A 27,743-nucleotide genomic window follows, 5' to 3' on the forward strand; every position below is an offset into this window, starting at 1 on the left:
ATTTATTTTTGCACATGCTTAAAACTGGCGGGGTGGGTAGGCCTGCCAGAAGACATAGGTCTTTAGATGGGGTTTAAATTCCAATAGCTCATTTAGCTGTTGGAGCTCCTCCAGCAGGTTGTTCCACAGTCATTGGGAGGCTGATGAAAAGGTTTTTTGGGTTATGGTTATCAGTTGAGTTCTGGCTGGTTAGAGTAGCTGCCCCGCAGAGAACCTAAGTATGCAGGATGGATTTTACAGGGAAGGTGATTCTGCCGTCCTTTGTAAAGTGCATTGCAGAAGTCCAACTTTGAGGTTACCAGCACATGCAGTACCATCTCAAGGTCCTCCAGATCTAGGAAGGGGCACAGCTGGCATATCAGCTTCAGCTGGTAGGAAGCACTCTTGACCGTTGCATCCTCCTGGGCTGACATTTGGAGAGACAGGCCCTGGAGAAATCCCAAGCTGTGAACGTTGTCTTTCATGGGGAGTGTGACCCCATCCGGGTCTGGTTGACACACCTCCATCCCTAGATTAGGACCCTTGATAGCAAGCACCTCTTTTTTTTCTGGATTCAGTTTCAGTTTGTTTTTCCACATCCAGCCCATTACCTCCAGCAGGAATTCATTCAGCTGACACACTCTTGTCATCATGGAGAAATATATTTGATTGTCAACAGCATAGTGATAACTCACCGCCCCATACCTATGGATGGTCTCTCCCAGCGGTTTCATGTAAATATTAAAGAGCATTGGGGATAGCAAGGTATCTTGTGGGATACCATATAGCAGCTCCTTTTTGGAGGAGAAGCTATCTCCAAGCACCACCATCTGGAACCTGTCTGAGAGGTAAGAAAGGAAGCACTGTAACACAGTGACTCCAATTCCCAAATCCCCCAGGTATTCCATGGTCAATGATATCTCAAGCCACTTAGATTTCAAAAAGCACTAATAGGGCACTCCCCTTGTTAGTATTAAGATGGAGATTGTTCACAAAGGCAACCAAAGCAGTCTGTACTCTGTATTCTGCTCTTATACTGGTTTGAAATGGGTCAAGGAAATGTGTGTCATCCAAGACTGCCTGGAGTTGGAGGGAATCACCTTGCCCAAAAAAGGAAAGTTAGACACTGGTATATAATTATTAAGGCCCAGGAGATCCTGGGAGGGCTTTTTCAGCAGCGGTCCAACTACTGCTTCTTTTAAACAGGATGGAAAATTTCCCTCCCTGAGAGATGCAATAATAATTTATTGTGTTTGAGATCGAATTGCATCTCTTCCCTGGACGACCAGCTAGGGGGAAGGGATAAAAAAAGTAGATTGCCCTCATTACTTGTCCACAGCAGCTTGTCCACATCAACATTACTCACCAATTGAAATTGAGTAGTGTAACCCTACTCACAGAGTTGCTGGACACCGCTTTGTTGGCTTCTGCTCCAGTGACAGCTTCTAATTTGGCTCTTATGTGAGCAATTTTATATGTGAAATGGTTATTAAAGGCATCACAGCAACCTACTGAAGGTTCTTCACTTCACTTCACTTTCAAGGTTCTAACAATGGGTTCAGATGGGAGGGCCCCTGAATAAACCTCTCACCACTCTGGAGCTCAGCGGATGCTGTCCATGCAGAGAAGGAAGTTTTCTCTGCTGTAGGTATTAATTACTTGGGACATTTTGCTTGAGGGTGATACTGGTGTCCTGAAGGAGCTAGTTGGTTTTCCTTGGGATGAGTAGACACATTTGAACTGATTCTTGGCAGTTGCTTATTAATTCAGTAGAAAGATTAGCGCAAACCTTTAGGATAAGCCAACCATTTCTCGAGGGTCAAAAAGCAACATCTCTTATTATTATTCCAGGACAGTTGTTGAGTGACTGGAACATTTTAGTATTTTTTTCTCTTGGTGATGACAAAAGTTTAGAGTGATTACTTCGTTCCTTTGCTCCTTGACCTGGATCTGCATCCCCCTCCCCATTCCCCCAACTGTTTTCCGCTCTGCCCTGAGCCCTAGTTTGTGCACTTTTTTGTTCCATCATTTTCTAAATGTAACCTCAGACATCTCATCTGATGTCATGTTTCCTGTGTCAATCGCTGTTGCGGTGAATGGCTCAGAGAACATCCACATGATCGAAGAATGCTCTGAGCCACTCGACATTAAACCTGTCACTTGAAATTGGTCTGAAGCAGCGAGAAAAGGTTAGATAATTGCAGTTAAAGGTGACCTGAAATAAATGACAGTTTTATAGAGGTAGAGGGAAATTGTAGACTTTATTTTTGCGCTAAGTGGTCTCCAGACCAAGGTGAAAAGAAAATTTGAAAAGTTACTTTTGAGAAAGTATGGAATTACTGTTATATTCTTGGGCCCCAGTACAGTTGCTTTTATAGTAATATTTTCTTAGAAAACATACAATAATAGTAACTGTTATAACAGTGAATACTAGGGGAAGGTGTCTAGGAATGAAAGGCACCAAACTCTTCCGTTCGTCTCTCTGCTCGTAGTAATTGTGATAATTATGTTTAGTTACCTTTAAAAAATGATTGATACAGACCACTTTTTTTTGGAAAGACACTTTATTTTAATCCATATTGGTCCATCAGCATGTTAAACAGAGACTGAGGTAGAAATACAAAGCACAGCAACCAGAACTTACACACTTTAGTGAGACCAGCCTGTAAAGATAACATATGCCCCAAAAGGAATGATGTTATCCCTTGCTGTTTTATAATTATTTATGGTTTTGTCATAACTGTTAACTTGTTTTGCAAATTCTTTTTTTTAAAAAATGATCTTTATTAAGTTTTCAAAATACATTAAAAAGATGGGAGGAGAGGGGGAGGGAAGGGGGAGGGGGGTGAGGGTACAATTTCAACAGGTATCACATCTACACCGAAACATACATACCTCTACACACTACACTAACTATCACCCCTACACACTTGCATATAAGACAAAACAGGTTAAAAGATGACTTCCTTTTTGTTTCCAAACGGTCATAAAACTGTGTCTTCTAATTTTCCTTAATTTCAGGAAGAGACCCCTGGTTAATTTTGGATCCTTCCATTTCTTTTTCTGCCATATGTGACTCTCCCCTTTTCAGATTTTATTTATTTAGTTAGTTAGTTAGTTTTCTTTAGTTTTCTTGTTTTGCAAATTCAAGAGGCTTCAAAGTTCAGGAAAAAAGTATTCACCCCTGAACCAAAAATGAAAAGAAAACAGTATCATCAGGAAATGTTTGGCTCTTTAATCTTGCATAATTATAGAACTCTGGTTCCATTTTAATTGACATGGCTATATTATATGGAATTCCTGGGATCTGAAATGGAGGGCACTAGAGATCTCTAGCAGAGAATCCTAAAACTCTCACAAAACTACAGGTCCAGGATTCAGTTGCATTCTAGACTTTGAGACAGCAGATGCTTTAGCAGGGTGCAGCAGTTAAAGATCATGGTTAAGAAAAGATTAATCCCTGCTCTTGGTGATTTGGAAGAAGTCATGCTCTCAGCCTCTGCAAAGGCAGACTGCTTTTGAACAAAGCATGCAAAAAAAAAAAAAAAAGAAAAGAAAAGAAAGAAAGAAAGAAAGAAAAAGAAAAAGAAAGAAAAGAAAGAAAAAAGGGGGGAAAACCGCACAAACCTGTGATAGAGTTGCCTTTGGGTCACCATAAATCAGAAATGACTTGAAGACACACAGCAACAAAGACAGGATCCACTAGAGGGCATTGTGGTGAAAAGCCATTTATATCTATAGCTATCCAGACTATCAGAAAGATTGTATTTTCTTGTTCTAATGTGGTCATTGAGAGTTTTTTACGGGGAGAGGCACATCAATTGCAGACAAAGGGACTTTCCTGGGGGTTGTTCCCAGGTTTTAGAACTCTCTACTTGGACACATTCTAGGCAGACTCCCAAGTTTTCTTTCCACAAGCAGACAATCATTTTTTTTTTATTTAGATAGATGTTTAGTAATGTTTATAACAGGAAATGTCTTTTTTTAAAAAAAACTCATGTCATTATATTTTATTTTTACACATTTGTATTTTTGTGAAGTCTGTTCTTCACAAGGAAGGGACTTTTAACATGTTCTATTGTCTGGACTCATTTTTCTTCTTAATAGTCATCCTTTTATTTTTGTTGATAATTTACTTACATTTTTATGTGTACTTTTATATAATGTGTCATTTTTACAGTATGATGCTCATACCCATGGGACAGGTACCTATGATTTTACCTACACCAATCCAACAAAATATATTCTCTCTAGGAATTTTGTAGGTCCTCCAGGCAGTTCTGTGATACACTTTTGCTCGAAGTTATCATAGAATCACCCTGGTGGATCTAGCAGATTCCTACAGAGTTTACTTCTCTTGGTCTTCTAGGTCTTCCCGGGTGACTCTATGGTAAGATTTGGGAGAAGTAATTCATTTCAATAGGGTTTGCGATTATCCGTTGTTTCCTATATCGATAATAGATTTAAGGATGTCTCCCTGTGGATATAGGGCTGTACTGTATCAGTTATAACTTTTGTAAGGTGTCTTGAATTCCAGGACTAAGGGAGAAAAAAAAATACAGACTAGTAATATTATTACAGCACACCATTATAAGTTGCCTTGAGTCCTAGGTTGTTGTAGGTTTTTCGGTCTATATGGCCATGTTCTAGAAGCATTCTCTCCTTATGTTTCGCCTGCATCTATGGCTAGCATCCTCAGAGGTTGTGAGGTCTGTGAGACAGGAAGAAGGGACTGTATGGAATGGAGGAATGCTCACAAACCTTCAAGCATAGATTGTGAAATGTTATTCCTGGCTTGGGTCAAATTGACTGGAATGTGGATTCCAGACTGTGCTTTTGCTTGTCCTTCACTCAGTGCAGAAATTAAAAAAAGCCATTTGAGGATTTAGTTGCTAACCTTGACTTTCACCTTCCTCCTGAAATTCTCCTGAGTCTTTTCAAATGGATTTCCTGTGCTGCCTGCTTATTTGAACAAGGGCTGTGATTTGAAACTAGCCTGTACACTTTTTCTGTCTCTCACACACGCACGTGTATCCACGCACACACAAGGGCAGAGAAAAGACGGCTGGCCAAGAGCCAAAAACCTGCTGGTTTTGCCAAATCAATATTTGAAATATTCCTCCTCTTATGAAGTTCTTGATGGTGTGCATGCCCCTTTCAATTCCCCCCACACTATTTTTATGGCCTCTTAGATATGAACTCTTCTTTTCCATGCCCTATTCCAGTATGCTGTAGTGCTTTGAGCACCAGACTACAAATCCAGAGATCCGGGTTCTAATTGCTGTTCAGCTTTTCCTCTTTTGCTTATTTTATTTTATTTTTGGAAATTCACAGAGCCACCTCAGAACTTGAGGAAAAATACATTTTGAATGACAGACAGTGTAACTCTATTGATATAAGACAGGGATTGCCCAACTAAGGCCCATGGGCCAAATGTGGCCCACCAAGTCTTTATTTTGTCCACATACACATGCATGATTGGCGCATGTACACATGGTGTATGTATGCAGTGGTGGCAGCAAGTGCATGTATGTACCAGCAGTGAAACGTAGTATGAGTGGTGAAGGCAGGTGTGGTGGTAGCAGCAAGTGCATGTGTGTGGAGAGGGTGAACGAGTGGTGGCAATGGGTGTAGTGGTGGTGAGTGTGCAGTGAGGATGAGTAAGTGTGAACGGTGGTGGCAGGTGTATGGCGACAAGTGTGTGCACGCGATTGTGTTGTGTGGCACAGCTGCTGCATGAACACCAGATGCACACACTCATGGTGTGCACGCATGTCACACATACACCTTACACATGCATGACATGCATTCACTCACACACAGTTAAAATCCGGTCCCCCAACAGTCTGCAGGATTGTGAACCGGCCCTCCACTTTAAAGGTTTGGGGACTCCTGCTATAAGGATTCTAGGTATTGTATCCTAAACTTTAACTTTTCAAAGCTCTGACCAATGCTATCCAGTCATGGGAGTGAGAATCACTGATCTTAAAATTGCCAAGTCCAGCAATTGTTTGCAAAAAGAGTGAATGTTACTGGACTGCAACTTCCATGACTCCTGTTGGCTATGCTGCCTAAGGCTAATGGGAGCAGTAGTGGAATAATCTCTAGATATCCTAACATTCCTTAGATTATCAAATATTTTGTCATAGAGTCTTTGGTAAGTCCTTAGAAATGGCACTGTATCTGATGAAGTGTTTTGCCTCACAATGCAATTTTGATTTCACTTGTGAATGCTAATTTTTAGCTTTTAACTCCCCTGTCAGTGTGGGATAAACATGAATGCGTTTTGTTTTGTTCACAAATGTGCCTCATCCTAATTCCTGCCATTTGCTTTGGCAGTCAAGGTACCCGATGCTATAATATTTCACATGTAATTTTTATTATTCGCTACGTTGTTCAATGATATGTCATGCCTGGTATGTCAACAGGGACAAGAGAAGCTGAGGAATGTGAATTGGTGCAATGTCCCCAGGTCATTTTTAGACCATTGTGTTTAACATATGTGACATGTCTGAGTTAGCTAGTGATTGAATTAAAGTTCGTGATTGACATGGAAAGCTTGCTCCTGACAGGGCTGAGGGCCTATAGCAGACATCAACATGTGCGACAACACAGGAATGTCAACTTTTAACAGCTTCCTAATGGTTTCTGCAAGTCTAATGTATTAGAAATGCACGGTTTTGTTCACATTCAGGAGCATATGGGCAGCAGTGTACCTAGCAATCATCTCTTTTATCCGTACTGGCAGATAAAATGCATATGTATTATTTCATGGAAATTGTTCTCTTCTGTCAAGTAAGTCAGAACAAGAATTCATGTAGGGTTGCGTGGTTTACTGGTTAACTTGTGGGATCAGAGCTGAGCGGAGGCGTGTATTCACATTAGAGGCTGCTGATGTTTTAGCATTAGTGGGGCAGTGAATCTGTTTCATGGTTTAGTCAGAACTTTATCAACCTGGCAAAATGGCACTACCTAAAAGAATCCCACACCTTGTGTGACTGTGAAGCAGAATAGACAACTCTGCATCTGGATGCTTGGCCACTATGCCCTGCCTCATGTACAGAGGAAGAATAGTTGGAGGCTACAGACAATGCCATTGCTGTTGCCGTTTTTGGTCAAAAGATATTTAGCTGCTTGCGCTCCTTCTATTTTCATCAGTTTTATACTAATTTATGCAATGCCTTTGATATGAAATCAAAAAAAATAATTTGTTGAACTTCCTTTGGGAATGGGGTCAGGATGATGTTGCTTATAACAAGTAATATGCAACACCTGCTAAGATTCCTTCTTTGTTGTTGTGCACTTTCTGACTTGTGATCCTAAGGTTCCCCTATCTGAGGTTTTTAGGGGGCTGAGAATGCGTCTTGCCCAAGGTTACCCAGTGGGTTTCCATGGCCAAGGTTCTAAGCTCTTGAGGGTACTTTGTTATTTTTATTTTTTTAAATTTTGTGTAACTCCTCAGAATCGTGGGTCTGGGTTCCCAGTGTACCTGAGCTTCAATTCTCTGAAATGAGACATGACAGGTGAATGCAAAATCAGGGGTTTATTCATTGTCACAATGTCTGGGGAGATACTTTCCCAACTTGAGCGTAAAGGCAATGGGTACATGCAAAGATATTTATTGACAGCAATTCGGAAGGCTGGACTTATTTATTTATTTATTTATTTATTTACGATATTTCTACCCTGCCTTTCTCGAACCTGAAGGTGACTCAAGGCGACTTTTTGCTGAGCTGGGCATTGATCGGTGCAGATTGCAGTTTGCGCACTGATTGGTGGATGCATGCCTCCTGTTTTTGCTTCTGATTGGTTCCATGGTCTGGCAGGAAATGTGGGCAAGGATTGAGGTTTGATGGCTTTTATGGTTTGGCTGATGGCATAATCCTTTCAGCCAAAGTCACCCAATGAGTCTCAGCTGGGAAAACAATGGATGGCATGATTACTTGATAGGTTCCCAGCAGGCCCATAGCTGGGAGTGGGGGGGGGGGGGGGGTTCAAGGGTTTAACCCCCCCCCCATGTGCCAGGTTAAAAAAAACCCTGGTTTACTCATGAATTGGTTAACCAGTTAAAGTTCATAAGTAAACCAGTTTTTTTTTAACCTGGCACATTTTCAGGAGAGGGGAGGTTAAACCATTAAAACCCCCCTCTCGCTATGGCCCTGGTTCCCAGGGAGATACAAAGATAGTGTAATGGGTGGCTTTATGAGCTTTTGGGCTGGCAGTGGATTAATTCATTTCTGGGCAAGAGGGTTCATTGCGTTACAGTAAGTTGCAAAAGGATCAACATCAAGTGTGTGTGTGTTAAAGAAAAGCTTATACTGTTAAATCATTATGTGCAGCTGCTAATCTAGGTCAGCTAGTAAATTTGAGCCACACCCGGTGGGGTATAACTGTATGTGTTTTAGAATACAGTTTAGCTTTTGCTCTGAGGTGCTTATTCTCACAGCATTCTGCTCAACCATTTTAGCTGCTCATTTGAAGGAAGATGAAGAAGCCGTTCTCTTTGCATTCTGTAATTCTTACAAGGACTATGTAAGTTTGTTGCACTGTTTATTTTGCGTGCAACACTGCAAGTTTATGTCTTGAGTCTGCTGACAAGAGTAAAGTTTTCTGTTCTTTTTCCTCTTGCCTTTGTGCAAAGTTATTGTGCCTTTTGCATTGGAGCAGACTAAATTAAGCTTAAGCGTAACACATTGTCGAACAGGAGGGTTGGAGGGCAGGCAATTGTGTTTCTAGCCCAGAGAAGTAAAAGTATATGGGATTACTCCCTTCATGTGTCCTCTTAGGGTTTCTGAGTTTCAATGTGTGGTATCCTCTGTGACCATTTAGTGGAGCCCCCCCCCCCCCCCCCCCTGCGCTTATGGGTTTGGAGTTTATGGTTTTTGATAACAGTGTGGAATCCTTTGAGTTGTCTTCTGGTATCCCATATGAGATCAATTTTTCTCATGCTGGACAGTAGAGTGGCAGTGTAGAGCAGCATTGTATATGCACTGTAGTCATTATGGAGGTTATTTCAAATGTCAGACTCTAGATTAGCACTGTGTGGAATTCCCGTGCTACTTATGTAAATGGAATTCAGATACTCAACTCTCTTTCTCCTACTTCCACCCTGGAAGTTCTGCCTCTTTTGGAAAATGTCATTACATTCTTGCTTCACTGGAAAGGCTGAATCCAAGATGTTACCATCACATCACAAGCTTTCCTGGGGGTAGGAAGAAATCCTCATAAGTTGAACTTTTAGCAAATTAAAGTGATTACATTTGTTGTCATCCATCCTTTGCCTGGTGGAGGGTTTGACTTTATCTCAGATAAGATAAGGAAGATCTTTTTCGATTGTTTGCACTCAGTAATGTGTGGTGGTTTTATTATATCAAGTAGGGGAAGTGGGTGTGGGCTGGATTGGCTTTCTGTGAATCTGTGGAGGGTCCTGTGATTTACCATCAACTCATGCCTCCTACCTCTTCAAAATGGAGGTGGGTTGCCCATAAACAGACCAAGAGTCCTATTGGTCCAAGTTGAGTGCCATATCCGGTGGCGATGCTTTCCTGCATTTATCATAGAAATGTGAAATCATTGATAATAGCAAAGCCTATTTAAATGAAGACTTACAACAGAAGAATACCATGGAATTTCACTGGAGGACCTAAAAAATGCCTACACTGAACACCTCTCTAGCATTTCTAGGTTGTCCAGCATGACTCTATGGCCAGCTTCTGAAGACACATGCCATAGAATTGTGTGGAGGACATAGAATATGCCAAAAGAAAAACATATTTTTGGATACAGGTAAGTGAAACCATGGGTACCAGCCTCCCAGGATACAAGGGTCACTTTGCGGTAATGTAAGGTCTTTAACACACAAACACACACATCCCTAATATAGATATAGGTAAAGGTTTTCCCTGACATTGTCTAGTTGTGTCCGACTCTGCGGAGTGGTGCTCATCTCCATTTCTAAGCCAAAGAGCTGGTGTTGTCCATAGACACCTCCAAGGTCATGTGGCCTGCATGACTGCATTACCTTCCCGCAGAAGTGGTACATTTTGATCTACTCACATCTGCATGTTATCGAATTGCTAGGTTGGAGATGCTGGGGCTAACAGCGGTAGGTCACCCTGCTCCCCAAATTTGAACCACCAACCTTTCAGTCAGCAAGTTTAGCAGCTCAGTGGTTTAACCCACTGCACCTTAAAGCCCTTACATGCCTTAATCAAACTTAGGAAGTGATTGGGCAGTTTGATTACTTCTTATTTTAAAGAAAAGACTTCTGTAAAACTAAAGAGGGTATGAAAAAGCACATCCCAAATATAGCAAAATAGTCACTACCACTCCTATGCTTTGGGGATGGAGATGATGCTTATTGGTTATTCCCCACATTTTAATGGACAGGGATCCAGGGGAGCATGTGTAAGGTGGTCTGAGTGAAAATTGTACTTTTAATGATTGTGTGGAAAAGGAAATTTTAGCAAGTGTTTTGCTTTTCACACCATTAGAATAACTGAGAAATATACCTGTGATTTCCAACAGAAGCGAGTGGTCTTGAATGCAGTGCTTAATAGGAGCAGTCAAGAAATGATGTTCTGCTGTGTGTTGCCAATGGAAGCAATTTCCTCTTTCTAAAGCAAAGCTTTCCAAACATTTCATGTTGGTGACACACTTTCTAGATATGGATCACTTTGTGACAAAGTTATTATTTTATTTCATTTCAAAAGTATTGCATAAACAAGTGTAAAACTCATAAAAATAGATGGAACAAAAGCAGTTAAACAATTTTTGTTTACCAAAAACAGGCAACAGAAATTGCATTGTCTGTAGCTTTAAACAGCTCTTCCTCTGTGCATGAGGCAGGGCATTGTGGACAAACATACATATGTGGAGTTGTTTGTTCTGCTCCGCAATCGCACAAGGTGGAGGAGTCTTTTGGTTAGTGCCATTTTTCCAGGTTGTCTTTTGATCTGCCCATTCCACTTCTGAATCTATTTAGGGATGTCCAAGTTGCCCATTCTTGCTTTGCCCCAGGGGGCAGACCCTTGTGGGGGCCATCCAGTTGGGATTTCCTGGTTTAGCTGCCCAGAGGGATACTCTTGCTGTTGCTGGGAGAACATTTAGAGGAGTGGTGGTTCTCATGAAACTTTTCTTTGATTTGAATCTACTGTGACAAATTAATTTTGTTTTACTAGCAAACTAGAGGTTAAACCAATTCCTTGTAAGAGAATAGGGCGCCTCATTCCTTTTCCCCATCAGTGGTCCACCTCGATCCACCCAGGAAAATCTCCTCTACATACCGGATCCTAGGGAGGCACATTTGGAAGCTACAAGGCATAGAGCTTTTTCGATCTATGCTCCAATTCTGTGGAACTCATTGCCTCCATATATTAGAGCAAGGTCGGAGTTGCAACCTTTTGCAAAGGCACTCAAGACTTGGCTGTTTGGTTGTGCATTTAAGTAACCGGATCAAATTTTGCCATAGTCACTGCTGAATGTTTTTATGTTGAATGTTTTATGTTGAATGTTTTTATGTTGAATGTTTTTATATTGAATGTTTTATATTGTGTATAAACTGTTTTAAATTGTAAGTCGCTCGGAGCACCTTGGTGGAGAGCGACTAATTAAGAAATAAAGTGATGATGATGATGATGATGATGATGATATACATAAATTGTAATGACAAAGTGTGTGGTAACACAATATATCTAACAAAATATTTCATTGTTTTTTTAAAAAATATAATGTATTGCTTATTTCACATACTCAAGGTTTCTCTTTACATTTGTGTGACTACAGATGACACTCTAACACAGGGGTCCTCAAACTAAGGCCCTCCAAGGTCATTTACCCGGCCCTCGCTCAGGGTCAACCTAAGTCTGAAACTATTTGAAACCACACAATAACAACAACAATCCTATCTCATCAGCCAAAAGTAGGCCCACACTTCCCATTGAAATACTAATAAGTTTATATTTGTTAAAATTGTTCTTCATTTTAATTATGGTATTGTTTTTATGTATCTTTTGCACTACAAATAAGATATGTGCAGTGTGCGGAGGAATTCATTCATGTTTTTTTTTTTTCAAATTATAATCCAGCCCTCCAACAGTTTGAGGGACTGTGACCTGGCCCTCTGTTTAAAAGGTTTGAGGACCCCTGCTCTAACATATCACCAGACCAATTTTGGGAAGATCTGGTATAATGGTACAATTAGTATTCTTATGTGGATAAGCAAAGTTGCCTTTATACTGAGTCCTACCACTGGGTCATTTGGCTCAATCTGGTCAAACAAAGCACAAAAACAGTATTATTTCAATCTATGTTATTTTATATGCTATATGCTTTTGCCATTTAGATTCTAGCCATTAACCGAGGGGAGAATCTGAAAATCCTGACGGTAAAGATCAACATTCCTGATCGGACAAAGAATGAATTCTCTAGGTGGTGTGTAAATGAAAGGTATGTATAGGAGCACAAATATGTATGTGCCCCCCCTCCCCATTAGAACAATTTATTGAATTAAGGAAGATATTTATTGCAAACTTTAATCTCATCTTGTGGATTCGCTAGCTCTGGATATGGTGACCAACAATCACCTTCCTCAAGATGCAAAATAAACAAATAAAACCTTCCTCAAGATTATTTTCCCTCTGAGATGTGTCACACTATAGCTGCCATCCTTCCTGGAGTGTATGATGGAAGTTGTAGTCTGCATTTTAATGCTTGGGTGGTATGAAACATCCTCTACAACTATGTGACTCTATTATGCTGAGCATGCATGATCTCAGGCCAATCTCAGGTAAGGAATGCATTGAAATATTTCTAACTTTGTTGATTTTACATTTCGTATGCAATAAGGAACTTCTTGTATCCATGGAGTCTTCCCTGCATGATCTGGAAACCAAATTTTCTAGATTATTAAACTTCTATGGAAACCTCCACAGATACATCTTGTTTAAGATGTGTATTTGAGGCGATTGGGATGAGTACTAGGGTAAAAGGAGGCAAAAGTGGCATGCCCACATGTGTTCTTTATCTGCTTCTATGTTCTTTGAACCCTCTAAGAAGAATAATAAAATAGGGCCACAAATGGGTCTTATTTGTAAAATGTAACATTTCTGGAAATGTCAAAGAGAGGTAGGACTTTTAAGGTTTTTAAAAATGGGAAACATGATATTTTTAGATCTCCCCCCATGGAATATTATTCACCCTCCACTTACAAGTTGAAAATATTTTTTTTCTTCTCCCCATGGAATATAATTCATCCTTCAACTTACAGGTTGAAGCACTTCAGAGTTTTGCCAGGTTTGGATTTCAAAAGTTAGCAGTTGATCTGATTGTGAAAAATATGTTATATGTTATATCACACAGGTGGAGACCAAAAGCATTTGCAAAACCTGAGTTAATGCAACTGCTACGTGATTCAGTGGATGACTCTTATAAACGTCTGATTTATCCACTTCTTTGCAGAGAAATAAGGTAAAGCATTTTGTATTTCCTAAACAAGAATGAGTCACATTGTAAGAGGAGCCCTAGTGAAACAAAAGAAAGGTCCACTTACTCCAGCATCCAATTTCCAAGGTGGACAACAAAATGCTAACGTGGACATACTGTACATTAAAAATTACCTTCGATTTATGCATATAATGTGTATATAAAACATAAATACATTTTGAGTTCAGACTTGATCCCATTTCTAAGATATCTCATGTACAAAAAAAATGCAGGTATTCCAAAATTTGAAAAATTCCAAAATCTCAAAACACTTCAGACAAGGGACATTCAATCTATACAGCTGAGGCTGGATCTACACAGCCATATAATCCAGTTTCAGAATGCAGATTAACTCTATCAAACTGGGTTAAATCTTCAGTGCATTAAATCTTCTGAAACTGGATCACATTGCAGTGTAGATCCAGCCATAGTTGGTTTTCCAAACTATGGATTGAATGTAACTTGTTTCCTCTAACCATAGCTAGAACTAAGCACAGTTATCTGAATTCAGATCATATACTGTATATACTTGAGTATAAACCTAATTTTTAGCCCTTTTTAGGCTGAACCCCCCCCCCCTTGTATACTCGGGTGAGAGTCCTAACGTGAAGGGCTTCTTTCAGCCCCACGCCTTCCTGTTATAACCCTCACATCTCCACACAGCAACCCAGCTCTCCTTCTTCTCCTCCTCTCTCGCACAGCGCGTACCGTCCTCTCCTTTCTCAACTCCCGTCTTTTCCGTATTCATATACACACAGCATTTTCCCCAAAATGTATAATTAAAATAAACTATGGTGATTATTAGAAGGATACGTAAGCACATTTACATTGAAGGAAGTCAGATTAATGATTTAATCAGAGTTGGACAGTCTTATCTTAAATTACAGTTTTATGTAAATATTCTAAAACATTTAGCCTACTGATACTTCAATTGATGTAATTTTATTGGTATCTATTTTTATTTTGAAATTTACGTAGCTGCTGCATTTCCCACTCTCAGCTTATACTCGAGTCAATACATTTTCTCAGTTTTTGTGGTAAAATTAGGCCCTTTGGCTAATATTTGGGTTGGCTCATACTCAAGCATATATGGTATACAGCATCTGAAAGCTTTTTCCAACTAGGAAGTAAATTCAAATGTTGGGGGAGAGTAGTGGGACAGTGTTTTGGAGTGTTAGCAAGCCCCTGGTAGTAATCTCATGGCTTTGGAGGGCTACATGTGGCTCGCATATACAGCTCAACTCTCCTTTTTGGATTTTTAAGTATTTGACATGCTTTTCCTTATTTTCTCTTGTTTTTAGTGAGATGAAGTATTTCATCCCATAGTAGTTAAAAAGCATCTCTGGGACTTAAAGAAAAGTAATATTATAGTCCTAAGAATATTATAGTCCCAAGAACACGAGTGGAATTAGACTTCACTGAAATAAGTGCAATTTATTCCCAAGCAAACTTGTGTGGGTTCAGTGTAGTTGATGGGTGTTTGACACATCGTCTCTTACTAGTCACAGTTTCATAATTTACTCTTCAAGCTGCAAGAATAGGCAGAATTTGGCAAGTTAAAGGCACTTTCCCCTGGCAGTTAGGATGGTTGGAAACACTTTAGCGATTGAAAATGCTTTTTAAATGGGGAAAAGTTGACAGTTTGCATACACAAACTGCAATTTGCTTAACATTTTTAATGACAGTGCCATAATGTGAAATTGAGTTTTTTTATGCTCTTATATTGAGTACTACATCAGATTGTTATAATGCTCTTTGTGCTAACTGCTGTGTTGCTAAAATTACTTTATTGTATCCATTTCACAATCACTGTTTCTGGAATGCTTTCCATCATGTCACCCTAATCCCATTTCTCATAATTCCCTGGAGAGAATCAGGGGAGCTAATTGCTCCCTCCATAAGTATTTTCATGTCTGTCATCTCCTAAATTAACAATTTAATAGTCATAATGTTGGGTTCAACTCTGCTTATGGGTACTCTAATGACTACAGAGCATGGAGGAATCTAATCTGTTTTACCAATGACAATGTAATGGCTTCTGTTACCAGCTGAGGTACTATTTGGGCACCATAGGAATGCAATATGAATTTAAGTTTAAGCATGTATTTCCAACAAAATATTTGAGGGGCAGGGTGTTGATTTTTTTTTTCTGAATAGGTTGGGCGTAATGGCTCGGGTATCATAATGAGTTTCCATAAATAGTGATGGGCGATTTAAGCAGAAGAACTTGGAGGCTGCAGTGCAATATATAGCTTTCTCTCCTCATTTGCAGTTGTTAGTTTTGTGGATTTGATTATTCACGGATTTGATTAAAATGTTTTCTGTCTAGTTCCTTCAGTGTGATTCAACGGCCAACTCCCTCCAGTCATAGAATCATAGAGTTGGAAGAGACCTCATGGGCCATCCAGTCCAACCCCCTGCCAAAAAGCAGGAATATTGCATTCAAAGCACCCCTGACAGATGACCATCCAGCCTCTGTTTAAAAGCTTCCAAAGAAGGAACCTCCACTGCACTCTGGGGCAGAGAGTTCCACTGCTGAACAGCTCTCACAGTCAGAAAGTTCTTCTTAATGTTCCGGTGGAATCTCTTTTCCTGTAGTTTGAAGCCATTGTTCCGTGTCCTAGTCTCCAGGGGAGCAGAAAACAAGCTTGCTCTCTCCTCCCTGTGACTTCCTCTCACATATTTATGCATTGCTATCATATCTCCTCTCAGCCTTCTCTTCTTCAGGCTAAACATGCCCAGCTCGTTAAGCCGCTCTTCATAGAGTTTGTTCTCCAGACCCTTGATCATTTTAGTCGCCCTCCTCTGGACACATTCCAGTTGGGGGACCTACAGATTTCTATAGAGCACACTCCAAGAATCTCTGGGTCCTCCTGTGCGATCCTATAATCAGCCTCAATTGGAAGTTGACCATAAGAGTCATGCTAGAAGACCTAGATAATCCTAGAAAAGTGTTATAGGTTTTTTTTAAAAGCAGCAATTTGTTTATTCTCATGTTTTCACCTTCATGGGAGTCCTGTGCCCCTAGAGAATGTGAATTGCTGACTGTACACACTTCAGGAAAAATAATTTCCTAGGGCAGCTTTCTCTAGCCCAGTGGTTCTCAACCTATGGGACCTCAGATGTTTTGGCCTTCAACTCCCAGTAATCCAGACAGCTGGTAAACTGGCTGGGAGTTTTGGGAGTTGTAGGCCAAAATACTTAGGGACCCACAGGTTGAGCACCAGTGCTCTAGCTCAATGCCATCCAAGTTATTTGCATCTCAGAAGGGTACCAGACTGGAGATTAACCTCAGCGTTATTGGGTACCCTTTTTCTGGAGATCTTCAAGTAGAGTCTGTTGGAAATTAAAATCCTGATCAAGCTCTGGATTCCAAAGTTCATTGCAGTGGTTCTCGACCATAGTTTCTCCAAACGTTTTGTTTCTAATCTTCTAGAACATTTAGCCATTGATCATGCAACCCAGTGTTTCTAACACATCTGGAGAATGAAAGTTTGAGAACTGCTGATGTGTAGAACTGCAGGGTCAAGGGACAAGAATGAGCACTGAGATTGGTAGACAAGATTTTTATTGTATCAACTAAAATTCATTACACTGTAAGTTTTAGGATTGCTTTATGATTTTTAAATTCCATTCAGTTATTTTACCTGATAATAAAACATTGGAGTATTAATCTGTAGGAATAAATTCTCAGGGGAAAACCAGACAATAAGATGGCTTGGCATCCCATCAAATGCAGAACTTAATTCATTTCTTTTCATATTCTCTCTCCATTTCATTTTTTAATAAAAGTGCCTGATATATGTTATATTCAGGCATTGAATGTTTGTCTTTTATGTCTGGAATCCTCTCTGAGTCCCTTCGGGGAGATAAGGAGGAATATAAATAAAGTTAGTATTATTGTTATTGTTATTGTTATTATTATTATTTACATTTTTCATTTCCTTTTCAACTTTGGTGCCTATGATTGATTATGAATGTGCATGGAAACACAATAATACTGCATTTGAAAATTCTCTTTTTGAATGTTATGGGGAGAGAATTGGGATTCAGGGATACAGGTTGCTTCTTTTTTATGCCAATTCATTGTTCAGCATTAAGTCAAACTCTGCCATGAGATTGAATGAGATTTCGAACACTGCAACTTCACTCACTTATTAACTGCTGGAAAGAAACTGTAGGATGCTGATGGAGGTGTGTAAAGGAAATTCTGTCCTCTTTTGTCTCCTTATTCTTCACAACTCTACCATTTAAAGAAATTACTCTGTTCCTTAGGAAAAGATTTGAGGTTATACAAGAGTAGATGAGGTGGAAGGCAGAGTAGAAGTTAAGCATGGTTGGAAGAAGTTAAGCCTGGATGGTAGAATTCCAATGGTTCCTTGAGCTCTCCGGGCACAGCTAGGGAATAATCCTGCTTGAATTTATAGAAAGCTATAATTAACAATATTAAGCTAGAGGAGTCATTGGATCTGATTCAATATTAGGCAGCCTTGTATTTTCCTCAAATTTATCTTCCCCAGATCAATTCAAAGGAGCTGATCTTTCACTGGGGTGATAACATGATGGAGCGATTATGTGAGAAAGTGAAGTGTGATTTTGGGTGAATGTGAGAAAAATTACCATTTTTGGCAATGTTCCTTTCTTAGATCAAAATTAACTTCGGATGCCGAGAAAGAATCTGTAATGATGTTTGGAAGGAACCTCCGTCAACTCCTCCTTACAAGTCCCGTGAGAGGACGGACCTTAATGGGAGTTGATCCTGGCTACAAACATGGCTGCAAACTGGCCATCATTTCACCAACCAGTAAGCTTGCTTTCCAGGCTTCAGAAATGCTAATTATGTTAAATACTTTTTAAAGTGATGTTTACTCTGGGTACAGAGCAATTCCTTCTAGGATTGTTTGGGATTTAGGCTTGGTGACCATTAGACTTATTTCTTGCTTTTTATTCTGGGTTGGAAATTAAATAAATTGCTTCTTTGTTAGTTTATTCTGGGGAGACTGAGGGACACAGATTTGTTGGGGTTGCTCCTATACTACCAAACTGAAGTAGTCAACTGTGAAGGGATTGGGACACTCCCCACTGCCATAGGCTGTATCTTTAGTACTAGTATGACCAAAGGTCATATTATGGGATGCAGCTCAAGAATTGCATATTTTTGCATTTCTTCCATGGCTTGTTTGAGTCAGCAGTGCTCTCTGGATGTAGGTGAACTACAACTCCAAAACTCAAGGCCAATGCCCACCAAACTCTTCCAGTATTTTCTGTTGGTCATGGCTGTCCTGGGTGCCAAGTTTGGTCAATTCAATCATTGGTTGAGTTCAGAAGGATCTTTGATTATAGGTGAACTTTAAATCCCAGCAACTACAACTCCCAAATGACAAAATCAATCCCCCCCCAACCCATCAGTATTCAAATTTGGACATACTGCACCAGGTATTTGTGCCAAATTTGGTCCAGTGATTGAAAATACCTCCTGCATATCAGATATTTACATTACGATTCATAACAGTAGCAAAATTACAGTTACAAAGTAGCAATGAAAATAATGTTATTGTTGGGGGTCACCACAACATGAGGAAGTGTATTAAGGGATCGCAGCATTAGAAAGATTGAGAACCACTGTTCTAAACAAAGCTTAAGAAAGCCATGTTTTTCCTTTTCTTTCACCATAGGTCAGATCCTCCACACCGACGTTGTCTATTTACATTCAGGTAGAGGATTCCATGAAGCTCAGAAAATACGAAAACTTCTGTTGGATTTCAAGTATGTTAAATATGCTCTATTTTGGTGTGTGTGTTTGTGTGGTCTCTATATATTGCAACTTCTTTTAAACAGGTTACATGATTCTGTCTTAAAATATGCGAATGCTCCCCTTACCTTTTTTGTTCTAAACCTTTTCAACATGATACAGTCAGCAGTTCATCAGGTTTGAAGTGGTTCAGGGCAGCTTCCACTCCCCAAAATTTATCTGTTCCAGGAGAATAATAATAATAATAATAATAATAATAATAATAATATCAATGACAACAACAATAACAACTTTATTCGTGTATCCCGCCGCCATCTCCCTGAAGGGATCGGGATGGCTTACAGACAACGCAAAGTGCCTAAAAACAAACATAAAAGTGAACAAAATATAAAATACAATAAAATAAAACACATATAAAAACATCAACTCAGACCCAATTGAGCTGTGATCCTCTAACCTTGGCGATAAATTACTGGCACCATGGCCAGGCTATAAACATTGGAATAAAATAAGTACCAGGTCCAGTATTAGGTTCATTTGGTTAAGTCAAGTTCATCTTCCTTTCTGTACCTTCAAAGGGCTTTGAAAGTGATGAATACAAGTACAACTGGCCTTCCATTTTCACAGGGATTAAGGGTGCAAGACCCCCATGGCAGTGAAAAAAACCTTAAGTTAAAATGCATTTTTAACCTGAGAGAACCCCTCTGAAGGCATCTCTAGGTCTTTCAGCTTGATTCTGTAATCAACTTCTGAGAGACATTGACCCTAGAGTCCTGCTGATGAACCTGGAGATAGCTAGGGAAAGCATATTAATCAAATCCACAAATAATTAAATATACAAAAGTAAAACTCAGAAATGTGGAGATCTGACTGTAGAAAGGATGGATGGCATGACCATTTCGTACTTGTTTAACAATACTATCATCTTTCTTCCCACTGAAAGTTGTGGTACGGTTGTGATTGGGAATGGAACAGCTTGCAGGGAGACGGAAGCTTACTTTGCTGACTTAATTATGAAGAAATTCTTTGCACCATTGGATGTCACTTACTGGTAAGAAAAAACAAGTTTATTGCTTTCATCAGAGTTTTAGAGGAACATTTTGCCTTCTTCTGCATCAGAGTTTTTCAGCCTAGTACACTTGGGAGCATAAAAATAGACACTGAACTGCACTCCCAATGTTCTTGACATTATTTCTTGTCTCCTGAAACCCTGTATAAGGGTGCAATCCTTTAATAATGCTGGGTTTTGAGGTTTATAGTGAGAGTATTGGAAAATGGAATTGTCATCTCTTTTGTTCTTCTCCTCTTCTACTTTAACAGTTTTTCAATATGATAGTCACTTTGAATCTCCTTGTGGGATATACCGTATATACTCGAGTATAAGTTGAGTTTTTGAACCTTTTTTTAGGCTGAAAAACCCTGCACGGCTTAGACTCAAGTCAAAGTTATTTATCATTTTACTCTGTTGTTGTTGTTATTGTTGTTGTTGTTGTTATTACATTTATTATTTTACTATATTTATTATTATTATATTTACATCATTTTACTCAGTTATTATATTTATTATTTTACTCAGTTATTATATTTATTATTTTACTCTATTTGTTGTAATTAATTTTACATTTATTATTACTATTGTTATTATTACATTTACATTATTGTACTCTATTATTGTTATTACTTTTATTATTTTACTCTATTATTACTGTTATTATTACATTTCCATGGTTTTACTCTAGTATTATTATTATTATTATTAAATTTATTATTTTACTTTCTTTATTATTATTGGAAGGATACATAAGTACATTTACATTGAAGAAGGTTAGAATAATGGTTTAAACAGTTGGACAGTGTTATCTTAAACTACAGTTTTATATAAATATTCAAAAACATTTGACGTATTGAAGCCTCAATTAATGTAATTTTATTGATATATATATTTATTTTGAGTATTTCCCTCAGTTTATACTCAAGTCAATACATTTTCCCAGTTTTTTGTGGTAAAATTAGGTGCCTCGGGTTATCTTCGGGTCAGGTTACACTCAAGTATATATGGCAAATAACCATAATAAACATCATCATCGTCATCATCATCATTTAATTGTCATAGAATAATAGAATCAAAGAGTTGGAAGAGACCTCATGGGCCATCCAGTCCAACCCCCTGCCAAGAAGCAGGAATATTGCATTCAAATCACCCCTGACAGATGGCCATCCAGCCTCTGCTTAAAAGCTTCCAAAGAAGGAGCCTCCACCACACTCCGGGGCAGAGAGTTCCACTGCTGAACAGCTCTCACAGTCAGGAAGTTCTTCCTCATGTTCAGATGGAATCTCCTCTCTTGTAGTTTGAAACCATTGTTCCACGTCCTAGTCTCCAAGGAAGCAGAAAACAAGTTTGCTCCCTCCTCCTCCCTGTGGCTTCCTCTCACATATTTATACATGGCTATCATATCTCCACTCAGCCTTCTCTTCTTCAGGCTAAACATGCCCAGCTCCTTAAGCCGCTCCTCATAGGGCTTGTTCTCCAGACCCTTGATCAAATGATTTGAAAGATCATTTGTCTTTCTACTTCATCACACTAGAAAATAAATCCACTTTAAATCCAGTTTCTGCCTCCTGCAGAATTCTGGGGTTTGCAGTTTAGTGTGGTTGTTAAAGTCTCCTCCCTAAATTATAAACCCCAGAATTCTGCAGGAGGCAGAAACTGGATTTAAAGTGGATTCATTCCCTAATGTGATGAGGCCCTTTGATTGCTCAACTTTAATAGTGAATTAAGATGTGGGCACTTTGTTCAGTCAGACTGGGATTCTGGTTTTTCTGGAAAGCCTACATCCCTTGACATAGGTTTATGTTTTTATTGCATCTTTCTTCCTGCTGATCAGTGTAAAGAATATTAGCAAGTTTAGAATGTGCGTAAGCCTCTGATATGTAAAGCCCATCCTGCTTAAAATTTGCCTGGATTATTTCTTTTGTTTTTATTTTGTTGAATAATGCACGTATTCATTCAACTTCTGCTCATACTTTTCCACTCGAGCTCTTCAAACATTGGCAGCCTGTGCAGCCACTGGTCATCTGGGAACATTTAAGTATGCCGAAAGAGATTAAGCAAAATCCACTGCGCATCTAATTTCTAATGCAGTCTACTCCACTGCTTAAGCAACTTAAATATCAGTAATAAATACTTTGATCTTTTTCTAATGGAGTCACTTCCGAGCTTTGATGTGGGACCCCTTACTGGCAAAAGTTTTAGCTTCGTGTTCTAGTTTCTTTGTGTTTTATATGCGGACCTTTATGGTTCCTGTTTGACTTTCACGTGTGTAAGATTGCTGAATATCTGCCTTATTCTTTCTGGATGTTAAAGAAATGCCACTTTCAAGTCCTATTGCTTCCTATGTTTCTAATGTTTCACCCCGACCTAATTACCTTGACTTTTTTTTTGTTTCACGGCACTCCCTTGGCTAGAAGGGCAATTTAGCAGTTAGGATCACATTATGATAATTGTATTTCAAGACCATGGTGGGAAGGATTAAGATGTCTTTGCTCTGGTTGCAGATAAAAAGGTTCAGATCCACTTGTAAAACGAGATTGGTTAACAGCCCATAGTTTTTACTATATTTGCTACTCATGCAGCATTAATTCTTAATTCATCAGGTACCCAGGGTGCTGTAACTCTAGAGGTGACCTTGGGACTTGATTTACCTCCGCTCGGTTTTCTTTGTTAATGTGCCATGAAAGAAGTACATGAAAGATAGCTAACTTCAAAGCCCCTTTTAAAGGAAAATGGCTGATACAAATCCCCTGGCATTTAATGATGTCTGTCAAATGTTTCAGCTGTCTTGCTTCTTTTTACAAGCTTTTGGTTGCTGCACTCAATCTAATTTCTCTTACGTTGGGGAGGGGGCATAAAAGGCTTTTGTGAGGATCGCTTTTAAAATTAAGATGATCATTTATTAACAATGCAGTCCCATTGCATGTTTATTTGGAAGTAAGTCCTGTTGAAGTCAAGGTGATTTACAGCCCAGGAAAGTGTGTGGATAGAAGTACAGACTGAAACAGAGTGCGCTATCTCTATGGCAGTGGCTCCCAACCCTTTTTTGACCAGGGATCACTTGATCAGGGACCACTTTGACAATTGCACCCCCCACCCCTTATTGAAGGCCTAACTTCACTGTTCAGTCCCCTACGGGCTCCTCCCCCACAAATATACCTTCTTCATTACTGTCTCATCCAGAATTTTATCATTTTATATCGTGCATTTGGCCTGCCCACTGTGTTTTATTTTCCATTATGTTATTTTGCACTGTTTATTTTACCTGAATTTTTTATTTATTTTATTGTGGTATTATTTTTGTTGTTCTGTATTTTATTTTTTCGTAATGTATCACCGGGCTTGGCCTCATGTAAGCCGCTCCAAATCCCCTTTGGCGGGGTATAAATAAAGTTGCTGTTGTTGTTGATGATGATGATTATTATTAGGGACCATTTGACCGGATACCACTTTGACCAGGGATCACTCTCCAACATTAGTACTAACAGGGTTACAAGTCAGTTTTTGGTCAACTTTATTTATTTATTTATTTATTATTCGAACTTATATGCCGCTACTCCCCTGGGGCTCGGAGTGGCTTACAAAAACAGGCTAAAATCGAACACAATTTAAAAACAATTTAATTCAGATTCAGTTTGGGGTGCTGATTCAGAAAATTGCATTGGATAGACAACATCAGTTCTAGTTTCTGATACAGAACATGTGCCATGGTCAGTGATAGGGAAGGAGTGGCAGATGGTGCAAAAGGAACGGAAATAAAATAAAATAAGATAAAATAAAATAAAGAGGAAGGAGGCTCGCGGACCAGATTTTTGTCCTTGCTGCCCACTGATGGTTTGTGGCCCGCATCTTAAGAACCACTGCTCTATGGTAATTGCTTTCCCATATAAAAATAAAATAAAGTCTATGTTCAGAGTTAACTTGCAGAAATTACACCCAAGCTCAAAACAACCAAGTTCAGAACACCCAATAGTACAAAGTTTAAACAGATAAGTACAGATTGAGCATCCCTACCTGTAATTTGGAAACTTGAACTACTCCAAAATCCAAAATGGGTGGCTGAGAGATGGACACTTTTGCTTTCTGATGGTTCTGACTACATAACCCCTGGTGGTGCAATGGGTTAAACCCTTGTGCCGGCTGAACTGCTGACTGAAAGGTCGGTGGTTCGAATCCAGGGAGTGAGGTGAGCTCCCATCTGTCAGCTCTAGCTTCACATGCGGGGACATGGCAGAAGCCTCTCACAGGATAGTAAAACATGAAACATCCATGCGTCCCCTGGGCAACGTCCTTGCAGATGGCCAATTCTTTCAAACCAGAAGTGACTTGCAGTTTCTCAAGTCGCTTCTGACACGAAAAAACCCCACATTTTTCATGCTATATATATATATATATATATATATATATATATCCTACAACATTAATTTGTAGCTCAGTGGGTACTGCTTTTATATGTCAGACTATACCTGTCCATATTCTTCATGCAGGCGAGCCACTAATTAAGATAAAAGGGAGGAAAGGAAACCCACTGATTGCAGCCCTTAATATAGTGTTGACCCTCAATTCCATCTGTCAGAACAGCTTCCTGTGAAGTTGGTGATGGCTAAACTTGGTTGCGTCTTTCCTCATTCTTTTTGGTATGTTGATTTATTTTTCATTTTATTTGATGCAAATCCAGTATGTTAAGTTTTGCAGTCAACAAGATATTTGCCTGTCTGATTGTTATTGACCTTTATGCTAAATTAGTTATGTCAGTTACAACCTCATGTTGTAAACAACAATAAGTGAACAGATACAGTGGGACCTCTGGATCATCTGGGGTTTGGTTCTGGAACATATTGTGGATAGCAAAAAATATGTATTATTGAGTGCATTTGTGTGCATGCAGCTGCCATTTAAGTATAGGTCATGAAAATCTGCAGTCAGTGTGTGTATTTGTGTCCACACACACACATATGTACATACACACATTCACCATGGGATGATCATCTAGAACAGTGGTTCTCAACCTGTAGGTCCCCAGGTATTTTGGCCTACAACTACCAGAAATCTCAGCCAATTTACCAGCTGTTAGGATTTCTGGGAGTTGAAGGCCAAAACATCTGGGGACTCACAGGTTGAGAACCACTGATCTAGAAAAACCCCAGTGGATTATAGATGCAATACAGCTGGATTTCAATATTCATGGATTCTGTCATAGATATTTAAAGGTGTCTTCTCTCCTTCAAGTTAGACATCCCCAGTTCCCTAAATCATTTTTCACAGGGCTGATTTTCCAGGCCTTTGGTCATCTTGGTTGCCCTTCTCAGGTCATGTCCCAGTTTGTCAATAACCTTCTCAAACTGTGGTACCCAGACCTAGACATAGTATTCCAGGTGAGGTCTGACCTTGATCAGGCCAGAATTGCTTTCGCATCCCATCGTTTCCTCATGTTTATCTTGTGGTCTACTAAGACCCCTGGATTCTTCTACCATGTATGGTTTTCAGTTAATCCTATATTTATTCATTTAATTTTACATTTTTTGCTTATTGTGATTCATTCTGATAGTTTGGCTCAGTTTTCCAACCTGTCAAGGCTCTTGTCAATATTGAGTTATTTTCTACCCCCATCCAAACATCAAACATATTTCTATTTCCTTTGTTAGCTTTTGTAGTACACAAACCTTGGGTCCCTGTTAATCAAGGGTGGGCGATGGTATGAGCTATGAATTAAGTGCCATTCAAAGTGGTGGCTAATGGACAGGTGCTGGAAACTGAACTGTCTGTTGTTCATCTCTAGGAAGCTTCCAGGAAAAAAAGAAAGAAAGGAAAGGAAAGGAAAGGAAGAGTTGTCATCAGTGTGTACAATAGTGCCTGTCCCTGTCATGTTGGATAATATTTCCTATTCTGAATATCCCATCCTATCTTATCCATTGGGCACTAAGTCACTCAGAGCCCAATTCTACTAGGACATTCTGGAACTCAACAGCTCAAAGACTGGAATGCTTTCTGTGCTGTAGACCACCTGATACATCATTTACCATCAATAAAGCTTACACTAGAATAGTGATGTGCGTCAGTTTATGGTACCAAACAAGGTTTTTGGGAGTTCAGGAATTGTACCCCATTTCAAATCCGAGGAAGCTCATCTTTGAATCCCTGTGTGCCCCATTTAATTGTGTCTGAAATTATTCTTCCTGCTGACATGCCGCATCCTCTAGCCCAATTGGATTGTCTCATTTGATTATATGTAACTAATTCTCCAGCAAGTAAATTAGTCAGCCTGCAAATCGGAAGCTATTTAGTACTTTTAGTGGGATGTGCTAGAATTAGCAATTTGATAAGACATTGTTTGACATTTGAACCTGGTGAGTCGTCTTTCATAGAAATGATTTAGACGTGTGCCTTGACTGGAATACTCTTGTCACACTCACATTCCTCTTCTGCAGAAAAAAGATTTTGGAAGGGAAATTTTGGAGAAATCCATAGTGTAGTTTGTGGATACTGCTCTGAATAATTCTTGATCATGTCATGGCTAAGTGAAAACATAATCTTATTCCCTCTTTTCTCTTCTTTTAGAAATGGTAATGATGATTCCCATATGTATTGCAACCTATGAGACCTCTTGGGTGTTGGAGAAACATAGCATTAAAATAGCAAAAATCGTCAATTAGATAAGCATACCTCACCAGCTATCCCTAGCATAGATCTCTTGAGTTTGGCCATCAAAATGGAAAATGTAGGCAGTTGAAAGGGCAAAAAAAATCCCTGGACGCATTGTGGAAGAAGCTTTCAAGTGGTCTCTGGGAAATTCAAAATATGTTGGTTTACTTAGACAAGGCTTATATGACCTGGTTGTTTCATTTCACATAGGCGTATTATTAGTTTTTTACTTGGTTAAGTGACTAAGAGGAAGGAGATAATTCTTCTAGCAGTGGTTCCAAACTTTGGTCCTCCAGGTGTTTTAGAAAATCCCTGCCAGTTTACCAGCTGTTAGGGATTGTGGGAGCTGAAGTCCAAAACGCCTGGAGGAACAAAGGTTGGGAACCACTGTCTAAAGTAGTGGTTCTCAACCTGTGGGCCCCAGATGTTTTGGCCTTCAACTCCCAGAAATCCTGGGGACCAACAGGTTGAGAACCACAGGTCTAAAGAAATACTGACAGTAGTTGTTGCCACAAAGGAGGCCTTTTTGCACATTCTAGTTATTAATAGCTTGGCCATTATGTCATGCTGTAGTCCATATATTGCTAAAAAAACTTGCGCACTGCTTTACTTGCCAGAGATTCATGGCAAAAGTTATTCTAATCCAGAAGTGTCAAGTTCATTTTCATCAAGGGCCAAATCAGCCTTATGGTTGCTTTCAAAAGGCTGTTAAACCCATGGACAGAGAATCTGTGGATACAGACTATAATTTTTTTACATGGTGGTCAGTGCTCTTTAGTGTTTAACTAGTTTGGGTCTCCAGATGTTGTTGAATGACAACTCCCATCACTTTTGTTT

At 39.4% G+C, this 27,743-nt stretch overlaps 1 protein-coding gene across 1 annotated transcript in view; it reads left to right on the forward strand.

The window, feature by feature from the left end:
- SRBD1 (S1 RNA binding domain 1) overlaps positions 1 to 27,743 on the forward strand; it is a 191,763-nt gene that overhangs the window by 20,587 nt on the left and 143,433 nt on the right. The window contains exons 10-14 of the mRNA XM_060754400.2: positions 12,323 to 12,426; positions 13,339 to 13,446; positions 18,108 to 18,265; positions 19,137 to 19,227; positions 20,157 to 20,264. Of these exons, the coding sequence (XP_060610383.2) occupies positions 12,323 to 12,426; positions 13,339 to 13,446; positions 18,108 to 18,265; positions 19,137 to 19,227; positions 20,157 to 20,264 (569 nt within the window). The remainder of the gene's footprint in view (positions 1 to 12,322; positions 12,427 to 13,338; positions 13,447 to 18,107; positions 18,266 to 19,136; positions 19,228 to 20,156; positions 20,265 to 27,743) is intronic.

This window comes from Anolis sagrei, chromosome 1 (genome assembly GCF_037176765.1).
Source record: "Anolis sagrei isolate rAnoSag1 chromosome 1, rAnoSag1.mat, whole genome shotgun sequence".
NCBI classification, from domain to species: domain Eukaryota; kingdom Metazoa; phylum Chordata; class Lepidosauria; order Squamata; family Dactyloidae; genus Anolis; species Anolis sagrei.